The following is a 27,805-nucleotide window of genomic DNA, read 5'->3' on the forward strand; positions in this document are numbered from 1 at the left end:
TTGTGATAGTTTTTAAAATAGGATAAGGAAGACAACGCACCATCCTCTAATCCATCCTTGTTCTTCAATGTAAATAAATAAAAATACACATGCACACTCCAACATACATAAGTATGTAGTAACTACTTTATGCAAACATCAAATGATGAAATGTGATTCTGTTCAAGAGTGTATTCACCACAGATCCGGTATAGATGAGCAGTTACTAACATGAATACAGCCTAGGTGGTATGTGGATGGAGAACAGCCCTGTGGAGAAGGATTTGGGGTACCGGTTGACAAAAAACTGAATACGAGCCAGCAGCGTGTGCCTGCAGCCCAGAAAGCCAACCATATCCTGGGCTGCATCAAAAGAAGCATAAAGAGATCTAGAAGACATGAGCAACAAAAAGAATGAAGGATTGGGATTAAGAAGGCCAAACGAGGACCTGACAATAGTTTGCAATCACAAAGGAGGCTGTTATCAATGACAAAAAGACAAATCCATTCTACCATTAGCGCAATATAGAAAAGTATCAAAATGATTAGATATTGAAGTGAGAAAAGTCTTCAAAAATAATTACTAGGCATAATTCATTGCTACATCATATACACTTCCTTCAGTGAAGATCTTTATCTAAATGTTAGACATAAAAACGCTGTAAAGGTACTTACTCTGTTTCAGTGCTGTTGGCATTAACGACTAAATTCTAATATCCTTTTCAGTCCTATAATCTTCTCATTCTAGATAAGAAAACTAATAGAACCAAGCTTGCTTCTTTGCTTTTTCACTAAAACCTTTATATTAATTGCTTAAAATTTAATTGAATATATGCAACAAAGCTGAACCCATTTAACTAACACCATGCTTCCAAATCCAAGTAACCCAGAAGAACTATGAAAGGTTGCATGAAAAAAAAATTAAAAGTATTTTGATATTCCTCAGTTGAGAAAGTAATCATGGTGGTCCAGTTAAATGCTGAAACAAAACAGATTTCTGCAAGAAACTATGTTGCATCTTTCTACAAACTAGCAAGAAGAATCTCCCCACATTCTTTTTCCACTTAAAAACCAGCACATACCATTCTTCATAAAGGATCTATTAATAGTTTATGAATACTTAGACTAAAGATAACACATAATACGGTTACTTACATAAGGTGCACTGTTACTTAATGTACTTTTGTAATAGTGGCCAAATATTTCAACAATGTTATCTATGAAGCACTTAGCCTACCTGTAACAGATAATTTGGGAGAAAAAAAAAATATATTCGCTCATAATCATTATCCTCTCTTTAATGGAAAAGTATTAAGATTTAATGCCTAAACATTCCACAGTAAAAGAGAAGCCATATCATGGGATGTACTGCAAGAACCTACATGAGCCAGCGATGTGCCATTGCTGCAATGAAGGGTAATGGTATCCTGGGCCACATTAGATACCATATTGCCAGCAGGTCACAGTGGTGATCCCTCCCTTCTATTCAGTCACACCACACCCCAAGCACTGTGCCCAGTTCTGGGTTCCCCAGTACATGAGAGACATTTTCCAGAAGGAACTGGACTAGTTTAAGAAGGGCCTGTGCGAACCTCACGAGGTTCAACACGGCCAAGTGCAAGGTCCCACACCTGGGCTGGGGTAATCCCAAACAGAAATACAGGCTGGGTGGGGAATGGATTGAGAGCAGCCTTGAGGAGAAAGACCTAGGGGTGTTGGTAGATAAGAAGCTCAACATGAGCTGGCAATGTGCGCTTGCAGACCCAACAGTCAACCATGTCCTGGCCTGTATCAAAAAAACACTGCGGGCAGCAGGGTGAGGGAGGGGATTGTCCCCCTCTGCTCTGCTCTCATGAGACCCCACTGGGAGTGCTGCGTTCAGCTCTGGGGCCCACAGCACATGAATGACATGGATCTGGCGGGTTGAGTCCACAAGGATTATCAAGGGGCTCCTGCTAAGACAGGCTGATGTAGAAGGCTCCAGGAAGACCTTACAGCGGCCTTCCAATACCTAAAGGTGGCCTACAGGCCTACAAGAAAGTTGGGGAGGGAGTCTTTGTCAGGGAGTATACTGATAGGACAAGGAGTAATAGTTTTAAGCTAAAGAAGAGTAGATTTAGATTAGATATTAGGAGGAAATTCTTCACTCAGAGGGTGGTGAGGCACTGGCACAGGTTTCTTAGAGAAACTGTGGATGCCCCATTCCTGGGGGTGTTCAAGGCCAGGCTGGGTGGGGTTTTGAGCAAACTGGTCTAGTGGGAGCTGTCCCTGCCCATGGCTGGGTGGTTGGAGTTAGATGTCCTTTAAGGTCCCTTCCAACCCAAACCATTCTAGGATTCTATGAACATGCTGGAAAAAGTCCAACAGGGGGCCAAGAAGATGATTAAGGGGCTGGAAAAGGGATTTGGAAAAGCTGAGATAGCTGGGACTGTTGAGCTTAGAGGAGGCTTAGAGGGGACCTTATCAATATCAATGCCTGAAGCATGCAGAGAGGACAGAGCCAGGCTTTTTCCAGCAGTGCCCAGTGACAGGACAAGAGGCAATGGGCACAAACTGGAACACACTCTAAGCATCAGGAAGCACTTTTTTACTGGCTGACAAGAGCACTGGCAGTGTTGCCCAGAGAGGTTGTCAAGTCTGCTTCCTTGGCAGCTTCAAAAGCCACCTGGACATGGTCCTGGGCAACCATCTCAAGGTGGCTTTGCTCAAGCAGGGAGGTTGGAGAGGGTGATCTCCAGAGGTCCCTTTCAACTTTGAACATTCTGTGATTCCACAAACCTACTACAAGAGAAAAAATTGCATCTGGTAACATCCAGGCTATAAGATTAGTGCCTTCCAAACTATGATGTTGAGAAGGGTGAATAAACCCACAGGTTCCAATATATGCTTAATATTTAGCACTTGCTCTACTGGTAGCCATTCAGAAAATGCCTTCAAATTTGTTTTAACCTCCTTTATATTAACACTCTTGCATCTCTGTGTAGTCAGAAGACAGACAGAAAGAGGTCTTCTCTAATACAGACATCTACCTTAATCTCTGGGGAATGATCCAAAGCAGCTTTCACTCCACCTCCGTCAACTAAAACGTGACTTAGTTTAACATTTAGAAACCGAGGCACTTAGGACTAAATAACTACAAGGTTATCCAGATCATTGCAATTTATCTATTTGCTTCCATTAAATGCAATTTTTCTAAACCCTTGAAGTTTCCCAGACTGCAAAAGAATCAATGTCAAATCCATTTTTCATTCTGTCATTACATAATCAGACAGAAGGGAACAGCTCTCAAAATGACAGCAAAATTTCATTATTAAGTTCTATTCAATTCATTTTCTTTCTTCACATAATTCTATATTGTGTGGGTTGAAATGCAGTAAACAAGAAATTTCAGCCAGATGTATGTATTTAATTATAGAGTAAGAGAAGCGAAATGGGCCTTTCTGTCCTCCCTTTTTCCCTTCCCAATTATGAAGTATTTCCTTTACCCATCCATTTCCTATAGTGATTTTTGCCCAAGAGCTATGTTCAGTATCTCAACAGATACAAAAATTACAAAAGTGAGACAGCAATTAAAAAAACAAAACAAAACAAAACACATTTTTATTGTTCTGCCTCAAACCCCAATAACGCTTTCCCAAAGTGTCCACAGCAAAATAGAAGCAGTACAGAGAACAGAAATGTGAAGTTTTAGACACTGCTCAACTATGAATAACATTCTTCCTTTACCTTTAGAAATAGCAGGAGCTTTCTAATAAGATACTGCAGAATCAATGCTACTATAAAAGCTTAGGTCCATTTTTAAGAAATTTCTAAAGCCATATTTTGCAAGTTTCATCAAAAAGATATTGTACTAAAAAGTAAATTTAAAAAAAAGAAATGCATTATTTGCCAGTATCACTTATTTTTTAGCTGTTACATCACTAGAGAAATACACAGTTGGAGAAATTGAATCTGAAAACTTTTATTTGCCTGGTAGTAATTGCATTTCATAATTAAGTTATTTTTGTCTTTATAACTAGTATGCTCCAAAGACATCCTCTCACTTACTTACTTGTTTCTGTGTATGGTAATTATCTTGCAGGACAAAGCAGAAACATAATATCAGATATTATCTAATATAAACCTGAACTTCCAAGTTCGTGCTTCCAGATGCACACAACAGTAGAGGTAAATGAAATAACATTATGAGGAAAGATATTGTCTGAATGTAATACAAACTCTACTGACCAAATTGCATGAGCAGATGGTAAAGGGTAGCTTTCCAAAAACAAGTTCTGTGATAAAATAATTAATTTTTGGACACTAGAAATTGTAATTACAAGTGTCATTACTTATAGGTTGGAATACCTCTAAAATCCCAACTTTTATAAACACAGGGTAATCAGTTATCATCTATTTGCTCATCTCCATGGTATAAGCAATTAGTGTTAGATGGCTACTCCTTAATTATTTAACATTACATTATGTCTCACTTAGAAAATTTATGCAGTGTAGCAAGACTCGATGTTACACTGTTTTAAGACAAGGAATCCATTTTGTTGCAAGATTCATTCCTTTCCTTCATTATTCATAAGCGAAGTAGAAGGAAAATACACTCCATAAAGTAGTCCTTTATTCTAAAGCGCGCATACCTGCATCACACATACCTGCATTTAACAGTTTTATTTACTGATATTTTCAGAATAAATAGAAATTCTTTGCATTTCCTTTTGATTTTTTTCATGTTTCATTTGGCATTTGCATACAGCAGTTAACAAGGCAAAGTCCCTCACTGTCACCTAAAGAGGCTTAACTGAATTGAGCAACATAATGCATGCTGAAATTCAGCATTGAGAAACATCTCCTACATTAGGCTGAAACATTTATAATAGTGCTCTCTGTATTAACAGCCACTGCTCAGAACGAAGTAAAGAACCTAAGAGATATCATTGAGAATGGAAAGATTTTCAATTAGTTTGACTAGAAAGTATTCTGTAGGGTTGCATCATAGCATATAAAACACAATCATTCCTATGGTACAACCTCATTAGCAATAGTTTGATTATTACACGCCTCTTCTCAAAAGCACTGCAACCAGTTCAATGTCATTGGTTCTTAGCCCCCATTAAGCCATGAAGCATGTCAAATTTACACATACAAAGAAACTGAAAAACGATTGCTAATAATAGTGGGCATTTAGAGAAGAAAAGCAGTAAGTATTAATCAGAAACTTCTAATCATCCTTTCATTGTACAGGAACAATTACAAAAAGCAAAAATCAGGTCAATTTCTGAACTGTTGAAGACAATTCCTTTTCCATTCAAAGCTGGAGCTAAGAAAGTCAAAAACATTACTAAGGTTAAGCACTTTATAGGATTAATAGAAGAGCTTTGCAAATAAATCTTAAGCCATGAAATGTTTTGGAAGGGATATAAGCCTTCAAACTCCTGGCATAAATCAAACTTTAACTATTTGGGTTTTGAAGGTAAACTCCACTTGTGGACAAGACTTGCTACATTTCCCGGTACTGTGCATCCTTTCCAGTTCTACCTGAAGAGACCAGTAGTAATTGGAAATACACCTGACATCACTGTAGTAAAACAAGCTGCTCTCTGATCTTAATCTACAGCTGTTAGTGACAGATGCGCTTTGTTTGTTTTTCCTTCATGTTAATTCCTCTTAAAACCTTGGTTTACACTTTTGCCTTCCAAACACAATCAGTCTCCAGCATAAGATACACATTTTGTAATGCACAAAAATAAGAGTTTTCCAAAAACCAACACCAAATTCAGGCAGAGAAACTTTTATCTGTAGTACTACACGGATGAGCACTGACAACAGAAATACTCAGTGAAGAAAGAAGAAAGGAGTCAAATTTACAGCACTGCTTGGTATGCATGATGAAGGCCTTCCAGTCACAGCCAAGTAACAAGGCTTTTCATTCTACATCCCATAACTTGTGGGAGAGGAAGAAGAACCACTAAAACTTGTGGTTCTAATAGCAAGCTAAAGGATCATCGCTAACCTAAAGTGCCCTAAGGAGGAAAAGGGAGCAAGGAAGACTGCCAGTTAATCAATCGTTTTATGAAGTACTGCATACAGAAAAATCCATACTTAAACATTAATCAGAAAAACGTCTGGCCTCTAAGCATCCAAAATAGCTGAGCAATAACATTTCCTTCTCTGTCAGTACTTTAAGCAATGCATAATTCTCTTGGTTTAGCTAGATTCAAGGGATGCCAGCTGGTTCGCTGCAGCAGAATGAGCAGGGCACTGGAAAGACTGCATGCAGAATTTGTCACCGGGTGAAACTCTGCCAGGAGCCAGAAACAGCGTGGTGTCTTTCCATAACTCACTGCGACAGAGAGGTGAGATGCGCTGCAAACAGACAGACTGCTACCAGACAGCAAACCAGCCTAGGGCAGGATTTCAGACAGCCGTTCAGGTTCTCAATTAATGAGTACATTTGTCATGTTAGTCAAACTTCTTTCAATTCTTCCTCAGCTCACAGCAGTGGGGAAAAAATGTTTCTTCCATGAAAACCAAGAAATTTGTGTCTTATCTAGGCTATACTGAAGACTAATGCAATACACCTGAAAGTACAGTCGTACCAAGACACAAATCCTTCTTATTCCTGTAAATGTTTTATTATGTAAGCTGGAGGAAAGAAAAAGGAACATAAAATCCTTATGTGGGGAGCCAGCGATTGTCCAACAGATGTCCAACAAACTGATTAGATGTACTTGTACTCACAGGGTTAGGTGACTTTGTTATTGCAATTGGTACTTCCTTAACAAAACATGTCTATGTTTAAATGCTTGGTCCAACCAAATTTTCATACCACACACAAAGGCCTATTTATGTGATGACCTTGCAGTACATCTGCCCAAGAGAGTAGATGAGACAAAGGAAAGAAAGGTCCCTGGATGTCCAATCAAGGCAGCACTAAGTCAGTAATCAGAAATGACATCTCCCTGCTCGACAGACTCGCACAGGGAGCAGTGGGAGGCCTGCAGAGGCAGGATGCTGCATGGCCAGGGCAGTGATCTGACAGCTTCTCCTCCCTTCTTGCAAGGTGGCAAGGACCCCAAATGGAAAAACACTCCTAGCAAGTTTTTAAACTTTACTATTTGACTGACTCAATATTAAAGCTGGGATCTGTTTGAAAAGTACCCCGCCTACTTTGTGTTTTAAGAAAACTCAAGGGTTAAAACTGTTTTTGGGGTACCTTAAAACTCTGGCTGACTTAAGGTGTGATCAATTGGTTATATAATTTTAGAGTTTATTAATCAAACATTCAAGCAAGATTGGACATCATGCATAACCATGTCATATACCATATAATAGAGTAGAAAATCCATCATAAGCTGAGTTCTAAATATTTACTGAAATTTCCTTTGTTTTCCTTCCTGACATCTATCTGCAGTATTTGAGGCTTTAAAGCATGCCTGGTGTGGGGAGCCCTCAAACACACTAGTTTGGGAATTCACCTAGATAACGCAGGGGCAGAAGCACCACGAAAAGTGGAAAGCTTCTAAAGCCTATTCCAGAGACAGCTTCAGAAAACAGAAATGGAAAGTTCCCAGATATTCTCTACATGCGAGAGATGGGTTGAATTGGTTACACATAATGCTTATTAATCATCTGGAAAAGTGACAGTAAAAAGAACCAGAAAAACAGAACAAAGGAATTTGCTACTTTTGCTATTTCAGGAGACTGTGAAGGAGTTCAAGAGCATCTAATGTGCAAGGTGCATACCTAAGTGTGGATAAAGCAAAACAATGCAAATGAATAAACAGGTGTTATTTAAATTCTGTTGAAAAAAAAAACAAAAAAAAAAACTTGCAGATGTCACAGTAACCACATAAAGCTCTCCATCAATCTGCTACTACATTAACAAGTTTGCTAAATCCCTAAATCAGTTGTATGCAACAGAGAACAAGTACCAGGGTAATAGACAGAATAAGTAACAGACAAGAATAGTTCTGATATTCATAGATGTTTAAACCAATGATAATAGGACAATCCTCCTAAAACAAAGTGAATATCAACAGCCTTTACGAATTGAAACAAATGTACTGGAATATAGTAGAATACAGAATATACAGTGCCATTGCAATAGCTCATCACAGTACAAAAGGCAGCCTCTAAACACTGCCAGAGTTGTGGCTTTATTGGCTGCCAAAAGCTCTACTAATTCTCAGAAGAAAAGCCACGAAGTATTTTAAAATGCTGATGGAAAGCTTCCTGCTAGTCACATTATGGAAGTGGAAGGTTTCCACAGAGCAAATTTCAGCCCCGCCAGTGATACAACTCCAGTGCTAAGTTGTAATTTTTCTTAGAAATTTATTATAAGAAGGAAAGTAATATGCCCTCTTCTATTATTTGTGAATGGTCATGCAGGAATACAGTAAAATTTGTCTGCGTTAGCAGAACACAGCCCACTACCACTGTACTGCAAAACTGCAATATTACTGTAATAATTTAATAAATGACATTCCCCAGTGCATTTCCCCAGTAAACAGATGATAAACTCAGTCTCTCAAGCATGGCTAGATCATACAATGTCACAAAGTGGAAATTACACTGGTTTTCATCATTGTTCTAAGAAACAGATGTCTATCTTTGCACAGGAACCGTGTTTACCAGCAGAAGGTTTTTCAGTTGTAACTATCTAAAGATTAAGCAAGAGAATAACTACACAGATAAGGTGTACATTGGGGGGAAGACAGCAGAACATTTGAATGAAAGTGACCAAGAGAAGTTTCATGGTTCGTCCTACAAGAATCCTACGCACCTTGCTATTCTTCTTAGTGTCATCTACTTGAAGTTACAATTCAAGCTGATTGCCTCTTCTTTCTACTGTTTTCTATCCTTCTACCACTCCTGCATTTTTGCTCAAACCCTCACACTAGTATGGGCACACTGACTCCTTAGTGAGACAGCTCAAGGTGCTAAAAGACACAAAACAAGAAACTAGTCACTTCTTGCTGTGTTTAATATTCTGTGTGCTCACCTCCCTGAGCAAGCTTCCTTCAGGATCTGAAATTTCAATACTGGTAAAAGGAAGACACTAATACTGAAAGGAAGGAGGGCATAGGGAGAGGAGACTAAGGTACTGTGGAAGCAGCAACATTTATTTATTTAAAACAGTCATGAAACCATCCCACTGCCTTTAAATTTAAAAATAAATAAATAAATAAATAAATAGATAAATAAATAAATGTTAGAGCAAATTATAAGCATTCAGTGTAACAGGGCAAATGATTTTCACTTTATAATCAAGAGTAGCATGAGTAATTTAAATATATACATGTATATATATTGTAGCAGTACCTACACTCCACAATTTATCCAGGTGTTCCACAAGGCCCTTTAAAGAGGTTAAAAAGTGAAGATACCCATAGTCCTATACATCCTGAAGGCTTTTTTGATCAACTGAGAGCAAACCAAACAATATTCTTCTCTATTCCACATAATCACTTCATTATTTTTTTTTTTTTCAGGCATTTCACTACAGAGTACTTTTTGGTGCAAGGATTCCTTTAAAGTCTAATTTTCATCATTACTGATGATTTTGAAACTCACATCCAGCACTGAATTTTCCAAAGACAGCCAATAATAAATGAAACAATAAAACAATATTACATCAAGCACAACGACAGGACAGAATCAATCTGTAAAGAGTGCAGAGCACAGCTTGATTTGGCAAGTGAAGGGCAAAGTGTGAATATAAAAATAAGTGCTTTGGAATAATTGCCCACTTTTCCTGGAAGGCATCTTACTTTCCATCCTTTTTTTAGAACAATAGTATTATGATTTGCTGTGTTTTTTTTTTTTTTTGGTGGTGGTAGTGTTTTCTGGGGGAAAGGAGAGGGTGGGGTGTGGCTAGAAGGTTTTTTTGTTGTTGTTGTTGTTGTTTTTTTTAAGAGAAAAGGACTGAGTTAGAAAACCAGTTAGAACTGGTTTTCAATATTAAGTATGTCACTAAACAAACTTTTGAAAATTACCAATTCACAGTACAGCTGTAAAAGCCGTATACTTTTCTATAAATGAACAAAAAATCAGATTAATTATGTGATAATTTGTTCTAAAGCTGAAAGATAACTACACTTTGAGAAAGAGAACATATGCTAAATATACATTGTACTAACATAATGATAAGTCATGAAAAAGACCTTGTGAAAGACCTTAGCCATTTACACAGCACTAACTTCTCTAGCATGGAAGCTCACAGATTTAAAAGAAAACTTCAAAACGTTAGGAATGCACATATTTCTCTCTCTTGAGATGTCTTACAAATTTGGGCATACTTTATAAGCTGATGAAAATTTTAATACCTTCACAAAAACAAGAGCAAAATACAGCATTTTAAAAGTTTATGCAAAGTAATAAATAACTCTCGCAGCATCAAAAGCCCCATGAATTACTTGGAAATATGATACTGGCAAACTCATTAAACAAGCACGTTCAGAACTATTAATTTAGGCAGTGTTGCCTTATATAGTCATTAAGGCCAGCAAACAGATGATACAGAGCAAGTGGAATTGTTGCCAGTTACTTTAGACTGGAAAATATGCAAAGAAAATCTCCGGCTAGCTGCCAACTAATTCCTCATCCCTGCTAACAGAAAAACTGAAGAAAAGCTTTTCTTGGCTGCAGTCACTTGCTCTCTAGTAAGGTGACAGAATTTGGGTACTGCTATAATAAGCCCTATTTTACATTTTTCTACAGAAGTCAGAAAAACAAATACCAAGAAAGTACACTGGAGTGTGGAAAGAAGTCTGCTTGGGAAAAAAAACTGAAGAGCTGTGTATAACCTAAAACCATGGAATAAGTTGCTTCCAGATACATTTTCTGTACTTTAGGTTTGCTTGAAACTTGACCACCAAGCTTAGTTTTTAAACAGAAGTAGGGTGAAAATACTTCCAATAATTTTGTATTTTTTTTTTTTGGGGGGGGTTGGGGGGGAGGGGTGCTTTTTAATGTTAGTAGTTTAGTCTATTTCTCATCCTTTTTTGTACCACTAAGTCAACCAGACCCGTATTAAGATGGCACAGGGGTAGGACTAAAAACGAAATTACTCTGGACAAAGTTTTTCCCAAAGTCACTTGTTCAGCAAGCTACTGACTACAAATGAGAGGTGTTTCATTTGCTATACTTTCAGTTTACTAGCTAAGTTGCAGGTTGATTGAGATGAGCACTTCACAATTGTGTAGACCTTAGAATGGGTGAGGGATGGAAACATTTACTGCAGCTAAAATGCAACCGGAGAGGTCCTGAAAGTACCAAGAATGAAAGGTTAGGACAAAAGCTATTAGAGGATGATGCCGAGAGGGGGAAACAGAGGAAATATTTGGGACAACAAGCACGCCAGTTGTTGGTCTCTTCCTTTAGGGCTATGCTACTACGTGAGTTTTCCTACCTCTCCCCTAGAAAGCAATAAAGAAGCAATAGCTGCAGGGCATACCCTAAGGAAGCAGTCCAGACATAATACATAATAATATTGTCATGGCTCAAGCACAGAGTGTGCCAGGAGAAAGGCTTCTGTCTGCAGGAGGAGCACATGCTAGCTTCCATCTTGGTGAAGTCAAAACAGAACAGAGAGATGACACAAGCCACACTGACAACATTAAGAACAGGTCATGGATCATTCTTAACCCCATAGATAAGAAATAAAGCCTGTGATCACACAGCTAAACTCTTCTCCCTGCTGCCCCAGAAAAGATTGTTTGCATTTAACTTGCCCATTGCATAGTCCCTGTAACAAACTGTGTGCTGTACTGAGTCTGGAAGTTGTTTGGGAGAGCACTAAACAGCAAAATAAGAGCAGGGAGCAGCAAAATAAGAGCAGGGGAATAAAATGCTAAGGATTACAAAGTGCAGACTGTTGTAATGCATTGTTCAAATCCTTGTCATGGCCCTACTTATTTTGCCAATGTAAACATGAACATTAACAGATGCCCTAAACCCATACTGCTCATCTCAGAGGATAAAAATGAGACAAAACTAAGCAGACGTCTCCCTAATGTTTAGACCCACTTCAAAGAAACGTGTGGAAATTGAAATTTGGTGCCCAATTCTCTCCAAATAAGAGCAATGATGTTTTTATCAGTTTGGCATGAAGTACTTCACTTCTACAAAAGAGCTCACTAAATTATCTGCAAACCATTTCCTATCTCATACATGTTTTACTGAGACTTCAGTCTATATTCCCCCTACCAAAGCAAACATGGTTTCGCTACAGAGATGAAACAAGCCACATGAAAGAAGAAACCAGCACTAGAAGGTTTTGTTATACCATACCTGAACACTCTCAGAAGCCCATCTTTCCATTAAGTCAGCAAAAATTTACCAGAGGACATTTGCTCAAAATAATTGTTGAAAGAATGGGATGAAAGCATGATTTCTGATGTTATTCAAGTAAAGAATACACGCACATTCCTTAACACCTTCAAAACTAGATCAACTTTTCAAAGTTGCAGACTGATGAGGAAACCGAGGTGATCAATCTGAGACTGTTTCAAAATGCCTAAACCCATGTACTTGCAATGTATGACCTGGCATAGTCTGAAATTGTTAAATGTTGACACGATTTTTACAGTGTAATTAGAACATATCTGAGACACAAAAGCTTCCAATGGAATGTATACTTCTGAATCATAGATGGAAACGATACTTTTCTTTAAAGAAGTCTGCATATAATAAGAATTTCCATTATGTTCCTAATTGCTGTTAACCCCTCTTACTGGTACCTGGGTCTAGCCCTGTTTAACATTCTCATTAGCAACCTGGACGATGGGGCAGAGCGTATGCTCAACAAGTTTTGCAGATGACACAAAACTGGGGAGAGTGGCAGATACACCAGAGTGTTGTGTTGCTACCCAGAGGGTATTCGATGGGCTGGAGAAATAGGCTGACAGGAATCTCATGAAGTTCAAAAGGAAAAGTACAAAGTCCTGAACCTGGGGAAGAACAGCCCTATGCACCCTGCTGGGGACCACAAAAGCAGCCTGGCAGAAAAGGACCTCTGGTTCCTGGTGGACACAGGGTGGACACCATGCCCTTGCAACAAAGAAGGCTAACGGTATTCTGGGCTGCATTAGGCAAAGTATTGCCAACAGGCTGGGGGACAACATCCTCATCAGAACCTTGTGAAGTGTTAAGGGTTATACTTATGTATAAATCCTAATGGATGCACATCCAATCTGTTCTTAGAAGACATCAGAGATTCAAAATGTCTCTAGGCAGCCTACTGCAGTCCCTCACTAGCACTACCACTCAGGCTTTCCCTTATTCCACTTGTCCATCCTGAATCTTCCTTGCTGCGATTATTTGTTATCCTATCTGCCATGGATATGCAGAAAACATTGTGTGCTGCTTTTCTGTAACAGCCCTTCACATTTTTTAAGAATATGTTCTCCTCAGTCTTCTCTAAACTAAACAATTCCCATTCTTTTGGTCTGTCCTTGACAATCAACTTAATTCTCATCTCCCTAATTTGGATACTCTCCAGTTGGTTAATATCTTTGCTGAAATGCCATACTTGAAACAGAACATGTCTTGCAGGCTCTCTTCTTGTTTACACATCCTGGTCTAGCTATGGCATTTTAACTATTTTATGGCATTAACTAGCAAGACACCGCTGGCTCAGCCTTGGCTAGTATTCCTGCTCAAACAGGCACTTTGGCCCAGCACTTCTTCCAACTGAATTACGAGACGTATTCTCCCCCTCCAACTTCTGCTACTGTCACAATTGACTTGAATGCCAATTCCATCTCTGGGCTTCACCTGTTTTCATACTTCGGTCTCTGGTAAATGTAATGGAAATCACCTACCTGCTATCTAAGATAAAAACTTTAATCAGTAGAGTAGGCAATCTCAATACATCCACTCTGACTTTAATTTGTGGTGAGTAGTGCTGTCACAGTTTTCCAAACAACCGCACAGATCTTGTGGAATTTTAACACAGACCATGCTCCCTAGCAGACTGTCAGGGGGAACAGCATCAAAAGCTTTCTTACAAATCACCTAGACAGTACCTATTGCTCTTCTCTTAATCATAAGTCTTGTAAGGAAAATTTGACAGCTCTGACAACACACTTCATAATTTCCAAGTAATTATTATTCACCTTGTTTTCTTCTAGCATTCATAAAATGTGTTCCACTATTTTTCTGAGAAATTAAGCTCAATCAAATAATAGTGATTTCCCAAGTTCTTTCCTTTTGCTGCTTAATTCTTACTCCATCATTTAGTGACTATTATCATCAACAATCTAAAATGACTAGAAACAGAGATAATCGTACTTACAGGTTTCCTAAGGAAAAAAAGTGATAGTGCTCCAATTAGAGGCATGTCTCCAATCAGTGGTTCCAGGATAACTCTCATAGTACCATGGATCTAGAGAAGGAGAGGAAAGAAAAAAGGCAATAGAATTTACTTTAGTTTGAGTTTTAAACAAAATCTTTTCACTGGCAATCCTCACACTCCTAATTCATGAACTTCCTGAGTATGGAAGAATTTTTTATATCTATCTGTTTATATCATCACACCATCCAAACCAAAAAAAAATACACAGGTTCTAAACAATTGGACTTACAAACTTGTTTCATTCGTCTACATGATACTAGGTCACATCAGTAGTAATTTTGTAGTAATTTTGCTAAAAATACAAAGTAGATTAATTACATAGTTCAACATAAACAAATATGGTACCAAACAAAACAGTAGAATCCATACGTATTAGAAGAAAAGTAGGTTCATGCTTATAGGCATCTCAAGACAAAAAAAAACAAACACTTTTTTTTTTTCTCCATGTTAGATAGATCTGTCACCAGAAATTTGAGGAAACTTGTGAAACATTACCAAAAGGTAAGAGCACCACTACCTAAAACTAATAATCACATCTAACACTGAGATATTAAATAAAAAAGAGTTTTGAGGTCCACGATTCCCCTCATGAACCTACATCTCACATGTACGCTTGCGCTGGTTTGATGTGAAATGATGTCTATCTTCTCCAGCAGAAAATGGTTCTGATTTAAAAATGTACCCTTTCAGTTAAGTCATGTCACTGAAGTTTACATAATATCAATATTATGCAACTGTGAAAAAAACAGTAAGCAACAAAATTACGCAGTTACTGGTGTAGTTTGGCAATGATTTCATCGGCAAACGACAATTCAGTGATGACTGGCTATCAAAATAAAAAAGGAAAAATAGTGAACTTCACCTGTATACTTTTCACACCAGCTCTGCAGAAGTATCTCTTGATCTCCAAGTCAATTTCACAGTTTCCAACAAAACTAAGAAAAAAAAACATGGAGAATATTTCATTTTTATAGACTAAACTGCAATAGTGTTAGTTTTACTCTGCATATGGCCATACTTTGCATCTGTCTACATGTAAAAATGCATGCCAACATTAAAACATAAAGTCAAGATAGTAAAAAAAAAAAAAAAGACATGCACCTCAAAATATCACCACTATCATCAAAACGCTCAGAAATTGATACAAAAAAGTATGTTAGCATCTCCAGAAGTATGCATAAGACAAAACACAGGTGTAGCCTTATTTAGGGGAAATAATGGACACACAATTCATATTCCATTTTAGGAAAACTATTATGCAAGTCTCATTGACACTATGTGCTCCTAAACCCACTTTCGCCTAGTGTAACCATGAGAAGCACTATACAGAGGCTGTTATTTTGCTACAAATCGAAAGTTGTCTGAATTATTCAAAGACTTGCTATAACAGTCATATTTAGAAACTCAATAAGCTGGACATGCTGAGCTGGATGAATTCACTAAGCAAGGCTTAAGCCAAAACAGAATCAAGCCCTTTCTGAAGGGAGAGGGAAGGAAACAAGAAAACAACATATTAAAACAATGAAGGTTCTCCCTTGAAGAGTTCTTGCATCCCATTTTGGGCAGCACCCCTTACTGGGTCAGAGGATTAAGATTGTGCACATGCTGGCCTACATATCAGGGAGAGATTTGTAGAAGATCATAAAATCCCCAACTATTTCACGCATGTGATAAGGATGAAAAATTAACTGCACAGAACACAGACTCAGATTATAGCTGCTGCATTCCCTGAAGCTCCATACAGGTCAAATGCATATCAGCAGAGAGCTGAGTGAATCTTCTCCTAGAACTGCAGATGCTGCGAGTGTATTGGGTTTACATGGCAAGGGTTTGGGAGCATGAGGCTGCAGGGATAGCCTCTGAGCAGAGCCCAGCAGCTGCCCCATGTCAGATCAGGGCCAGTTTCAACCCACTCCAAAGGGACCTGTCAGTGGCTAGGCTAGAGCTAAGCCAGTAAGCAAAGTTGTTTGCACCTCTATGAGAGCAGATTTAAGAAAAGGAAAAAAACCTGCACAACAGCAGCTGGGAGAGAGGGGTGAGAAGCAGCCCTGCAGCCCCCAAGGTGAGTGCAGGAGGTGCTCCAGGCACGAAGCACAAGTTCCCCTGCAGCCTGTGGAGAGGCCCCTGGTGGAGCAGGCTGTTCCCCTGCAGCCCATGGGTCCCACATGGAGCAGATCTCCACGCTGCAGCCCCCCCATGGGTGGAGGAGCCCCCGGTGGAGCAGGTGGATGTGGCCTGGAGGAGGCTGTGGCCCATGGAGAGCCCCTGCAGGAGCAGGCCCCAGGCCGGAGCTGCAGCCCGTGGAGAGGAGCCCACGCAGGAGCAGGGGGTCTGGGGGGAGCTGCCGCCCATGGGGGACCCGTGCTGGAGCAGTTTGCTCCTGGGGGATGGACCCCATGGGATGGAGCCGTATGGCAGCCCCTGGATGCTCAGTTCAGGAAGGACAGCATCCTGTGGGAGAAACCCCGCGTGGAGCAGGGGCAGAGAGGGACCGTGAGGGAGAAGCAGGATGAAGTGTCAGGGACTGACCACAGCCCCTAGGCCACCAGCCAGGGCAGAGCAAGGCAAATGAGGTGGATGGGGAGAGGTGTTTTTAGTTTTCTTTTAGTTCTCACTGTTCTAGTCTGCTAGTTATAGGCAATACATTACATTATTTTCCCTACATGAGTCTATTCTGCCTGTGACAGTAATTGTTGAGTGATCTCCCTGTCCGTATCTCAACCCTTGACCCCATTTTTCATAATATTTTCTCCCCCTTTCCCTGTGAGAAAGGGGGGTGAGAGTTTGTGGTGGAGTTCAGCTGCCCAGCCAGGTAAAACCACCACAGTGAGGCATATTAGGTCTAGAAACAAACTAATTGTGAGATTTAACAAGGAATGTAGGATGACAGCTTGTGACATTTCACAAGAAAATTAGTATTGTCAATGATTCTACAGAATGAGAGACAAGAACAAACTAGGAGCTGTACCTACTGGCTGGAGAAGAAGGCTACCTATGAAGATATGGGTTATAAGGAAAGGACAAATGAAATCTGAAAAGCTTCCTGAATAGGCTGCCTAATTAAAGAAAATGAAATAAGGAACTAAGAGAGGAGATAAAGCAGCTTAAGTGAGGCCAGACGCTGTTGAAAAGAGATTTTTCCTCTACAGGGCATCTTTTTCCAGATCCTGCAGTAGAAGCAAGGCTTCTGCAAGTTAAACTTTAGTCTCTTGGAGCAACTGCAAGATTTCCTATTCCCTTTTGAATTAAAGCTCAATCATCTAGCACTACTATTCCTCAATTTGTTGTAGTAATTGGGTGATTTTTTATTTTTATATTTTTAATCTGCTATCTGCTAATAAAAACAGGTAGGTAGTTTACTGTTCTTCCAAGCTTATCCTTAGAAGCCCAAACAGCTATAAACAAAAGCATGAGAACAGTGTTGCGTTATTAAAAGCTGCATCAAGATCAATTGCTTGAGAAATCCTAGAACTGATACACTTCAGTCCTGAAAGCTGAATTGGTTAGTTTTATAACTTAACTGTGGATTTTTTTTTTTTTAAATATTTGCAGAGGTTACAAATTGATACTGGTGGGACTTCATATGCTGAATAGCTCTGCTGAATTACATTTTCAAGTTTGAAATCTTTTCCTTACTATGGTGCACAGGAACACCAGCCATTACCAAGAAAGGGCTACCAGTGCAGGATTGTCATGTAAGGTATGCTAGTTGCAGAACTGTATTAATTTTGAATTCTCAAAAGGCTTCTTATTTTCCAGTAACTTGTACAGTGAAAAACTGTTCAGACATTTTTAGGAGTCTGGTGAAATATTATGGAAATGTCTGGGAAATAACAAAAAAAATGGAGTTGCTCTTCTCATGGCTTAAAGATCAACAAGATAAAATAAATTACTCTCACAACATAAGCAGGAGGGTAGGACCCCTGCCCCTTTCCCCCGACAACCAACAGGTGCAATCAAAAGAAAACAAAACTCAGAGTTACTGCATTCATGACATCCTTCATTCAAAGCATCTGCAGTCTCCTGCACTCCATGTGTGATGATGCCATCTATGTGAAGTCAAACAAATGCAAATCTTATCAAGCCATTAAACAGAAGTAAACAATAGTTCCAAAACATTCTTGTAATGTGCAACATTGGGATTTATTTCAGACTATTTTAAGTGTCCAGTTTGGGGAACTGGTAGATGACATAATGACAGGGGTCTATGTGAAAGGAAAGTGACTACTGCTTTCTCTGGAAAGAATGTGGAGTGACTGTACAGTTTAAAAATAGGTTTATATTTTTTAATTCACAATTTAAAACAATGTAATTTCTATCTATATCTTTCTATCTATATAAAATTATATGAAAACATGATAATGAGAGCAGAAAGGTTAACTCAAGTTATTTGTGTAATAAACACTGGGTATTAATATGTTCATTTGAAAAATCCACAATAACATGGCTACCAACTGAAGTAAAAGAATAATAAACTGCAGTTGAGGATATAAAGTCAACAACTTTCAACCCTGTAATAAAGTTAAATATGACATTATCTGCTAAGATACTTGGCTGGGTCCATCAACAGTCAGTGTAGTATAGAATATTCCACTGTAACATAACATACAACTTGAAGACTCATTTAGTAAGCAAATTCTGTACATTCAGATCATAATATCTGAGAAATGTGTGTGACCCCTGTACAGATCATAGAGATAGATTACTATTTAATGAGGACAGTATTGTATGAATACAGGAACAGCTGTATTCAATCAGACCAGAAGCAAAGCATACTTTGTAGTCAATGTAGCCAACAGGAGATATCCAGAAAAAAAAATAAAATAACTAAGAATAGCACTATTTCCCAGATTACGGTGATCTGTGATTCTGTATTTGGGACTATCTTCATTATTTTTTAGAAGGTCTCCATATTATTTAATAGTTAGTTTAGTTAAATTCTAACTAGTTTTTTAAATAGTTAAACTAATAGTTAAGTTAAATTCTAACATGAGTTTTGACAAATTTTGAACATAAGAGAAAAGCGAAGTGCTCCTTTGCAAATGTGATCCTGATACTTAATTTTTACAAATTTTTAGCAAAGAGAAAACTGAAGAATTTTTTCCTTTCAGTACTAACAGCATCCACCCAGTGAAACACTCCCTAGAAAAAATCCTGCTTGTATTTTGTCCAACACCACCTAGCACTGATGTGGATAGCTCTCTTCTTCCTACAGATACAAAGTGATTCAACTCAATAAAGACATTGGCCCCTGCTTGCAGAGGTCATCAGCCTCCCAGCTCTAAAATCCAGGAAAGTATGCAGCAGCCAATTTAGATCTTAGCACTCTGAGGCCCATCTTAGATAAAGAAGCCTATAATCTTCAACATAGTTGGGATTTAGATAAATCAAAATTAAGAATAACCAAGTTCAAAGTTCAGAACTGATTTTGGAAAATGGGCTGAGAGGACCAATCATCCTGCTGGTTACTGCCAGGGAAGCAGAAAGAAATGCAGAAGGCAGTTGGATGGATTATCAACTGACTGACAAACATGGTCTTTCCACAAGCTACAAAAAGGCAAAAGTAGTCACTGTAAGATTTATCTATGATTGCTAAATACACAAATGATGCTGGATTCACGGGGTGTGCTTTCAAAAAAACTCTGTAACTGCAGATTCAGTGTTGAGAAAGACTTTGGCAAGCATTGGCTAGATCTATTTATAAACCTATATAAAAGGGGTCACGAGGAAAGGGCAAAGAAACCTGAAGCTGCTGAGCATTATATAATACATAGATTTACTTCAGTTGGTGGTATGAGCACAAGTCACTTCAGCAGCTATCATTCTGTTTATCAGAGTGTGTTTATAAAGAATCTAAGTAACTGAGAAAAGACAAAAATACCTGAACATCTTATATCTGAAATTTTAGATTAGACTAAACCCGATGGCAAAGTTTTATTGCATTAAAAAATACAGAAACAAACAAAACAAACAAAAAACACGCAAAGGTCATGCTTTAGCTCTAGGAAGTTTTTGTTTTTAATTAAAAAATGTTAGTTTAGTGGTGCAGTCACACACTGAGTTGATACACTACTTCCCTCAAATTAATTCTATTTACAGCATGCAGTTCCTTCCTCCATTCATATGCAATCAATTAGAGGTAACTATATTTGTGCACCAAAACAATTATTTTCCTCTCACCCCAGCATAACTGCCCAATCAAACAAGGCACATATTCTAAAGTGTGGACACAGCTGCAATATGAAAATAAAGACTACCTGATTTGAAGATCCAAAATGATCTGCCTTTTGTCCACGTTTTCAGTGTACACTTTTACACCATTTATCCTCAGCGGCTGAAAAAAATGAAGCAAATTAAAGTTGGATGCTTCTGCTGTATACATCATATCAAACTCTTATATTAGAAATAAAGGCGAATAAACAAATATTCATGTCCAAAGGAAAACAAGTTAGACATTTACTATAAGCATTATTAAAAGGCATTAAGCATTATTAAAGAAGCAACTCTCTCAGTTCAGCTCTAAACAATCAAAAGCATCCACTCAATCACAACCCTCCTGGCAATTAGACTGGGTTTAGACTGCTAGATTTCAAGATTTACCAAAGATTTGTTATCAAGCTTCTATGCTCCTCCCTTCCCCCCCAGTCACCACACATCTGATTTCTCTATACTAGAGCACATCTGACACTCAGACAAAGCAATCTGTCACCTCCCTGTGCAACTAAACAACTACTCCTTAGGGGGAATTTGGTCAGAATGGATGGAAAATAGTCCATAATCTCCACAAAAAAAAAAAAAGTGAAGTACTTCGTGCACCTTTTTTAAAAAAATAAACTCAAAAAGTAAAATTTTGGTTCACAGAAGTAAGAATAAGTACCGCCCAACCTATTGCAAATAACGTGAACTTATTCTTAGCTTGGACTGGTCAAACAGGCTCTTCTACAGGCATGTGAGAGTTATATACCATGACCCTTTCTTTCATGGGAATGAACAGCAGGTGAACACACCTATCTTTTCCCTGAAATTCTTACATGCAGCCCTGGAAAAAGCTGAGCCAGCAGCCTTGTGACTGGACTCCATACATCACATGCTGAAAAGCGAATTTGTTAAAAGACAAGGTAACTGCACTTGGATCTTCTGATAAGAAAAGGATAGTGTTTCCTGCTTAATGAACACTTAATGAACAGTATTAAAATCACATTGCTATGTGCTCTTCACATGACTAGGAATTACTTTACTTTGAGTCTTCCCTCTTATTCTCCAGCAGATTTCTACGGAAGACACAGCAGGGAAAAGAACCCCAAACAGTGTTTAAAAAAAAAAAAAAAAAAAAGCCTAACACATTTTTATTTTAACGTTACAACAGAAACCAGAATCAGGCTTACCACCAAGTGTCATCGAGAAGTGGTTTTGTGTAGATTTAAACTAGATACATGAAAATGGTACATAAAGTAGAGCCTCTTAAACTTCAGCAGAAACTAACCTGATGACCAATATCAATCTTTGTAAAACTAAAGGTGCTGAGGTGGTTGTTTGCTCCTCTTACTGCTGGTTCTATGGTCTCCCGGAAGAGCTTCTCAATAAATTGGCAGATAAAAGGCCACATCTGTTTTACAGTCTAAGGAAACAAAAAAAAAAAAAAAAAAGGAAAACTACATTGAACATAACTTCAAACATAATCAAAAATATTTTTAAAGGCTGATGTTAAGAAATGTTTTGAACACACCAGATCTCTAGACAGTTCATTACAGACATAAGAAGTGCTAACTTTTTACATACATTTACATATACTTAACATACAAGAAAGCTATCTGGACTTATCTCAATTATTGTGTGTTTTACACACCTGCACAAGCCAACCACAGGAATAGGAAAGAACGTATTATTGAGAAGTCTTGTCTTTTATCACATTAATTCAATGCAGTCTGCACATGCTGAACACTAGAAAGAAGGGTGATGAGGGTTACGTCTATTTGCATTATTTGCTATTTTCTAACTTGTTCTCCTTTGTTCTTTGAATGAAAAGTATTTTAAAATATCCAAGCTACATAGATCTGTACCCTCTATTATTACAGTTACAAATCAAAACTGCAAAATTGGTTTATTTTTAGATTCTAGGTCAGGAACCTACAGTAACTGGAAAGCATCCCAGACAAAGAGAATATAAAAAACTGTGTTTACAGCTGGTATGACTTCCATGCAATTATAGCTGTCATTATTTTAATGTCATCTAAAGTCATTGTCCAAAAATCACACGCAATCTCAACATCATGAAAATAGAATCATGATAGATTACTTCTCATGGCTGACTGAATCAACAAGTAGAAACTTCAAATGTACACAGAGCATAGAAAGTTAAAACAATCCTGTTCTCAGATTCTTCCCCACTATTTATTTATTTATTTTAACTCAGATCCTCCTATCCTCCTATCTCCTCCACTATGTGTTGTGTTTTGGTTTTTTTTTGTGGACACAGTGCTAATTACTACCCTTACCTTGTTGAGCCATTCTGCTCTCTCTGTATCTGGAAAATGGACCTAAAGAAAAAAATGAAAAATTAATACAAATACAAAACATGTTTTAGTTAATCATGTCCAGTCATTTATAATACAGAAAAGTTTATTGATTTCCATGAGCGGTATATACAAGCAAACAACACATTAAGTACTCAGCGTTCTTGACAAGAATATTAGAATTCAAGGAAATAAAATATGAACTCATTTTTGAACTACATAAGTGCAAGTCCAAGAATATATTTAATAGTGACATCTGGAATAATGTATTGCTTTAACACTAGAAACAAACTTAAAAAAATAAGCTTAACTGACACAGCTAATCCAAGATGTCAACAAAATTTACCTCTCATGTTTCAAGGGTTTCTAACATGACATACATGACTGCAAAATTTTTGACTGCACTTCTTCCATTTGTTCCAGATCTTTTGCAGTATCAATAAATTATAGTTAGAAATATTTATTCAGTGAAGCTGAAGCTCAGGTATACGGATGGAAGTTCTACCAACAGCCCTCCATTTTCAATAATTTATTTTTTTAAGCAACTGCAGAAGTCAGCGAGAGAAAAAGAGAAAGAGATATATAGTGGATGAAAGCACCCATCACAACAGGAAAATGCCAATTAAAAGCTGGAAAAACAACTGCAGCTTTCTAGACACAGAAGGAAAGCATGGTTAGTAGCCTTACATACTCCACATACAAAAGACAGGTAAAGAATTGAAGTAGTTCAGCTGAAGCAGACCTATACTTTTTTTTTTTTAAGCTGTGAACAGCTTCAATGACAGGATGCAGATCACACTTGTGAAGCACAAAAAGCCTCTGAGCACACGAAAAAAATATGACCTACATCTAGCAACTTTTGTGAAGTAATGTCTCTGCTTAACTGATCTGCAAAGTCTTCATCTCTTCATAGCACAGCAGACTGTACTACTGGTTTTAACAGCAATGCCTACTGGTTATTTTTATTACATACACATCTCAAATGAGAACAGTAAGTTAGATACACACTTCTTAAACTAAAGTTTAAAGTACCAGAATTTGAAAGCAAGCCCCCTTAATAATTTGAGTTAGATTTTTATTGAATTCTTGCATTAATGATGAGCGCCACCATATTCTTGAGTATGCTCAAGGTATCTTCAGAGCACTCCTTAATTTCTACTAACCACACGCGTTTTAGCTCTGCTGGAGGATTAGACCCTGAATCAATATTGTCAGTTATTTCTCTAAACAACTTTTTACAAGTGTCTCACAGATCTACCAAACCCACTACAAGTGGCACAAGAATGATCAACAGCATCTGCTTCTGACTGCAACAATCCTCACCAGCAGGATTTATTTTTATGAGAAATTCTATCCCTTAGTGATAACAAAAAAACAAATAATTATTAAAAATTGAGTGGTTTCAGAACCGTATTATCACTTCTTTTTATTTAAATTCCTAGAAAATTATGGTGAGTAGGATGTCAGAAGTCTGTATTTAGAGGATGTTTCTTGCTTTCTTAGAAAAGTACTTTACATTTTCACATTTTCAATGACTTGGTTACCATATGTACATGAAATTACAGCTGAATGAAGCTTATGCCCAACTTTTGTCTCCCAGGATTCTCGAGTTGCTTCCAGTGGTCAAAAAGTCAAAGGACAAAAAAGAACCAACACTACGCCAGCCCTACTGTTAATAAGCAACATTTTGGTCTCTTTCCTAAAACATTTGCCTGCTGAATCTGCAGACAGCAAATGTGCTAATTTGCAGTAATTACTCACCTCTGAAGCATGATGTTGGACCCCCACATGTAATTCATTCCAATTTGCTGCCCAGATTTAAGGTTAAAGCACAGGCCACACGAAGGATGCTATGCACACAGCTGACACTCAACGCACCTGAATGCACTGACAGAGGCAGCAGCATCTCCCTCTTGTACCCACCAAGCACCCTTCCCTTTCTGTCCTGAATTACACAAAATAACAGTTTTGGAAAGAACCAAGAGGCCACTGACACAAAATTTATTATTTTGGAATTTTCTTTATCTACGTTACAGGCTTTGTTACACCTTAACAAGGCTCAACTCTTAATTTTTGACATATTAATAGTTACTTGTCCTTTAGCATGCAACACCCATTGTGCTCCTACTGCTTAGGTTAGGACTACATATACCCAGTTTACTCCTACAGTTGCACAAGTTAAAGGGTAACAAACTGAGTTTTAAAGCACAAAGAATAATTTTGATGCCTTAGATATAATTCCTAGTTCTAAGCAAGAGAATATCAACATAAACCAATCATTTTTTTCATGAACAGCATATTACAGCAACGTAGGAAAAAAAAAAAAAGCAATAAAAGCAATTCAGAATTGTTTTTTTTTTGTTTGTTTTTTAAAAAAAAGCTATCCTATGATATTGTAGCTATTTTTTTCCCTCCTTTTATTTTACCTCAAGGATTACAGGTAGAAATTTAGACTCCAGTAAAAATAATGTGTTGTATTAGCTACGTTTAAAAGATGCCTGTCTGAGGCCACATTATTTCATTTATGTCTGGTTCCTTCCAGAACTTAATTATTTATTGCTCCAGCTGAAGATCCAAAAGACACTTGACCAGTCACATCTAGTTTTATTATCTGGTCACACGACATAACCAAGATCCTTGATATAGTTACGATATAACTAAGTATTCTTGAACAGCTTTCCAGTTACTTAAAAAAATAAAGTCTCTCCAATGAGATACCCATCCCTTCTGCTTACTTTGGAAAGTTAAACTGCAAACAAAAACCCTTCTGTATCAAAAGCATGGCTGTCCAGATTAAACATTAAAACTTAAAAGGTATCCCACCTAGTCTTCATAGGCCCTTCATGCATCATCAGTGGAGGGAGAGCATCCTGAAGGATGCTCAGAACAGAAGTGCAACTTTGCTGCTTTAAATCACCTCCTGAAAGTACAGCATAAGCAGTTACTTATACTTAGCCTAAAGCTAAATGGCATGGAAAAAATACCAAAATTATCTGAACCTTTGAATTATAACTGTCAGATTAGTTTGTCTAAGCTCATTGCACTTTCAACTCAAATTGACTGGAGAAATTTGGTAGAAGAATCAAAAAAAAAAGGAATCCCAGCACCGAGAGAATTAAAAGTATAACATATAATATAGTCTTCTACTCTGAAATGAAAATACTGCTCAAAATACGTGAAAATACTGCTCCTCAAACATAGACTGGGGACAACCACTCTTTTCCAATGAGAAGTAAAGTAATTCTAAGTAAATTTAAAGTAAAATGAGGGTGAGCTGGAAGGCAGAGCAGCCGGGTCTGCCTCCTCTGACACTGTCCATCTCCATTTTCTCTTCCCAGTAATTCACCTCCACTGTTATTCTAGAAATTTTATCTTTTTCAACCCCAGAAATGCTGCAGCTCCCTTATCTTCTGAATTACAAGGAAAAAAAAACTCACTAAACATCCACTGTTGCAGAACTGCTGGATTCAGTATTCCTGAAAGAATCTGAAATAGTTAATAATTAGGGTTCTTGAAAGCACTGCAATTAACCACAGGCACTTGCTGACTAAATTAACAAACAACTGCTGTTTCCATTACTTTCTGGCAATCACAGTTTGTTGCTGTTCAGCATGCTTTGGCATGGATTCTGTGTTTGCAGTCTTAAATATATCAAAATTACTAGCCTTTGCACAGCAAAATTCATATTCAGTATTATAAATGCTGTAAGCTGTCAGTATGGGAATTAGGCAAGGACCCTTGAAACAACTTTATTGAGAATCGTTGGGCGTGTGTTGCATACGGAAAGGCTTTCAACAGAAACATCTGGGAGATCCAGAAGCCGGCTGAATATAGGAAATCAGTTCTGTCATATACACTGTCACAGCCCACAGGGTACTCCTCAGAACTCTAATTACAAAGGCCTATGTAAATCAGTGAGACTAACCACATCCTAGAACTAAAACCTATGTAAAGTAAGCAGCACAGGTTTTGACAGTAATTGCCTGTACCCAAAACTCAAACATCTGAAAATCTAAAGGAGTGGGGGAAGGGCCCTAGGATCGATTGCTACGACTCTCTGAGCACTGTAAAAACCTGAAAGTAAAGTGGAAATATTAGAAAAATGGAAACTTATCTAAATGGAAGAAGCAGTCACAATGCCAAGCAAGGTTAAGGATTGTATTTATTTATAAACTGGAATGTGAGCCATTGAAATGCTTGGACAACATGTTGGAAAACAAAATAAACCTTTAAAAAAAAAAAAAAAAAGAATTACATGCCCTTTGAGTCAGCTCTGCACCTATGAGATGAGAGCGGGATTAGACACACATACTTGGTATCACATCAAATGTTCCTACGACGTTGTACCGGCACAAACATCGTCATCCCACGTGAGCTGCCGCTGTCAGTTCAGCAAGTCCTAGGAGCTGCCACGACAAGCTACAGAACTCTGCTCAGCACAAGCTTTCCAGCGCAATGCCTGCTGTGTTGTTCCCTGTCCCACGGGCTGTCTGCCTCAGAGTCCATGCGAGCACCAAGGTGAAGAAGTAATCCTTTCAACAACACGACAATTACACACAAAAAAGGTTGGCTCTAGTAGAAAGGCTGAAACAGATTTTCGACACCTTTGGATTTAAATAGTAACATAGGAAAGCTACTATAACAAAAGTGATATCCCTCAAGTATTGGAACTGAAACTCCTTAAATGGTGTAAGAAAGTTGCATTGCACTGCAGCCTCCTGTCACCTTTGCTCCTCTCCTCTTCTTCTTAATGTCTAAAGAAAGTCCTAATGTTGGCCCATTTAAGATTGAATGGAACAGTAGCTCACAGAGACGGGATAAATATCCTGATAGTTCCTAATGGAAACTTTCTGACATTTATTTCTGCGTATTATATCTGGAAAACAAGGAAAATGATTAGCAGTGTATAGGCTGGTTTTGTGGCATAAAACAAGTCTTCCTGAAATGCTGCAAGAGGCTGCAG

At 38.1% G+C, this 27,805-nt stretch overlaps 1 protein-coding gene across 3 annotated transcripts in view; it reads right to left on the reverse strand.

Annotated features, from left to right (window-relative positions):
- The window catches only part of ESYT2 (extended synaptotagmin 2), an 80,569-nt gene that overhangs the window by 30,785 nt on the left and 21,979 nt on the right, over positions 1-27,805 (reverse strand). For all 3 annotated transcript variants that reach the window (XM_084510023.1, XM_084510021.1, XM_084510022.1), the window contains exons 2-6: positions 22,825-22,866; positions 21,813-21,947; positions 20,587-20,663; positions 15,192-15,264; positions 14,270-14,359 (exon numbers count right to left, since the gene is read on the reverse strand). In XM_084510023.1, the coding sequence (XP_084366149.1) occupies positions 14,270-14,359; positions 15,192-15,264; positions 20,587-20,663; positions 21,813-21,947; positions 22,825-22,866 (417 nt within the window). The remainder of the gene's footprint in view (positions 1-14,269; positions 14,360-15,191; positions 15,265-20,586; positions 20,664-21,812; positions 21,948-22,824; positions 22,867-27,805) is intronic.

Source organism: Aythya ferina (genome assembly GCF_964211825.1).
Source record: "Aythya ferina genome assembly, chromosome: 2".
Classification (NCBI taxonomy): domain Eukaryota; kingdom Metazoa; phylum Chordata; class Aves; order Anseriformes; family Anatidae; genus Aythya; species Aythya ferina.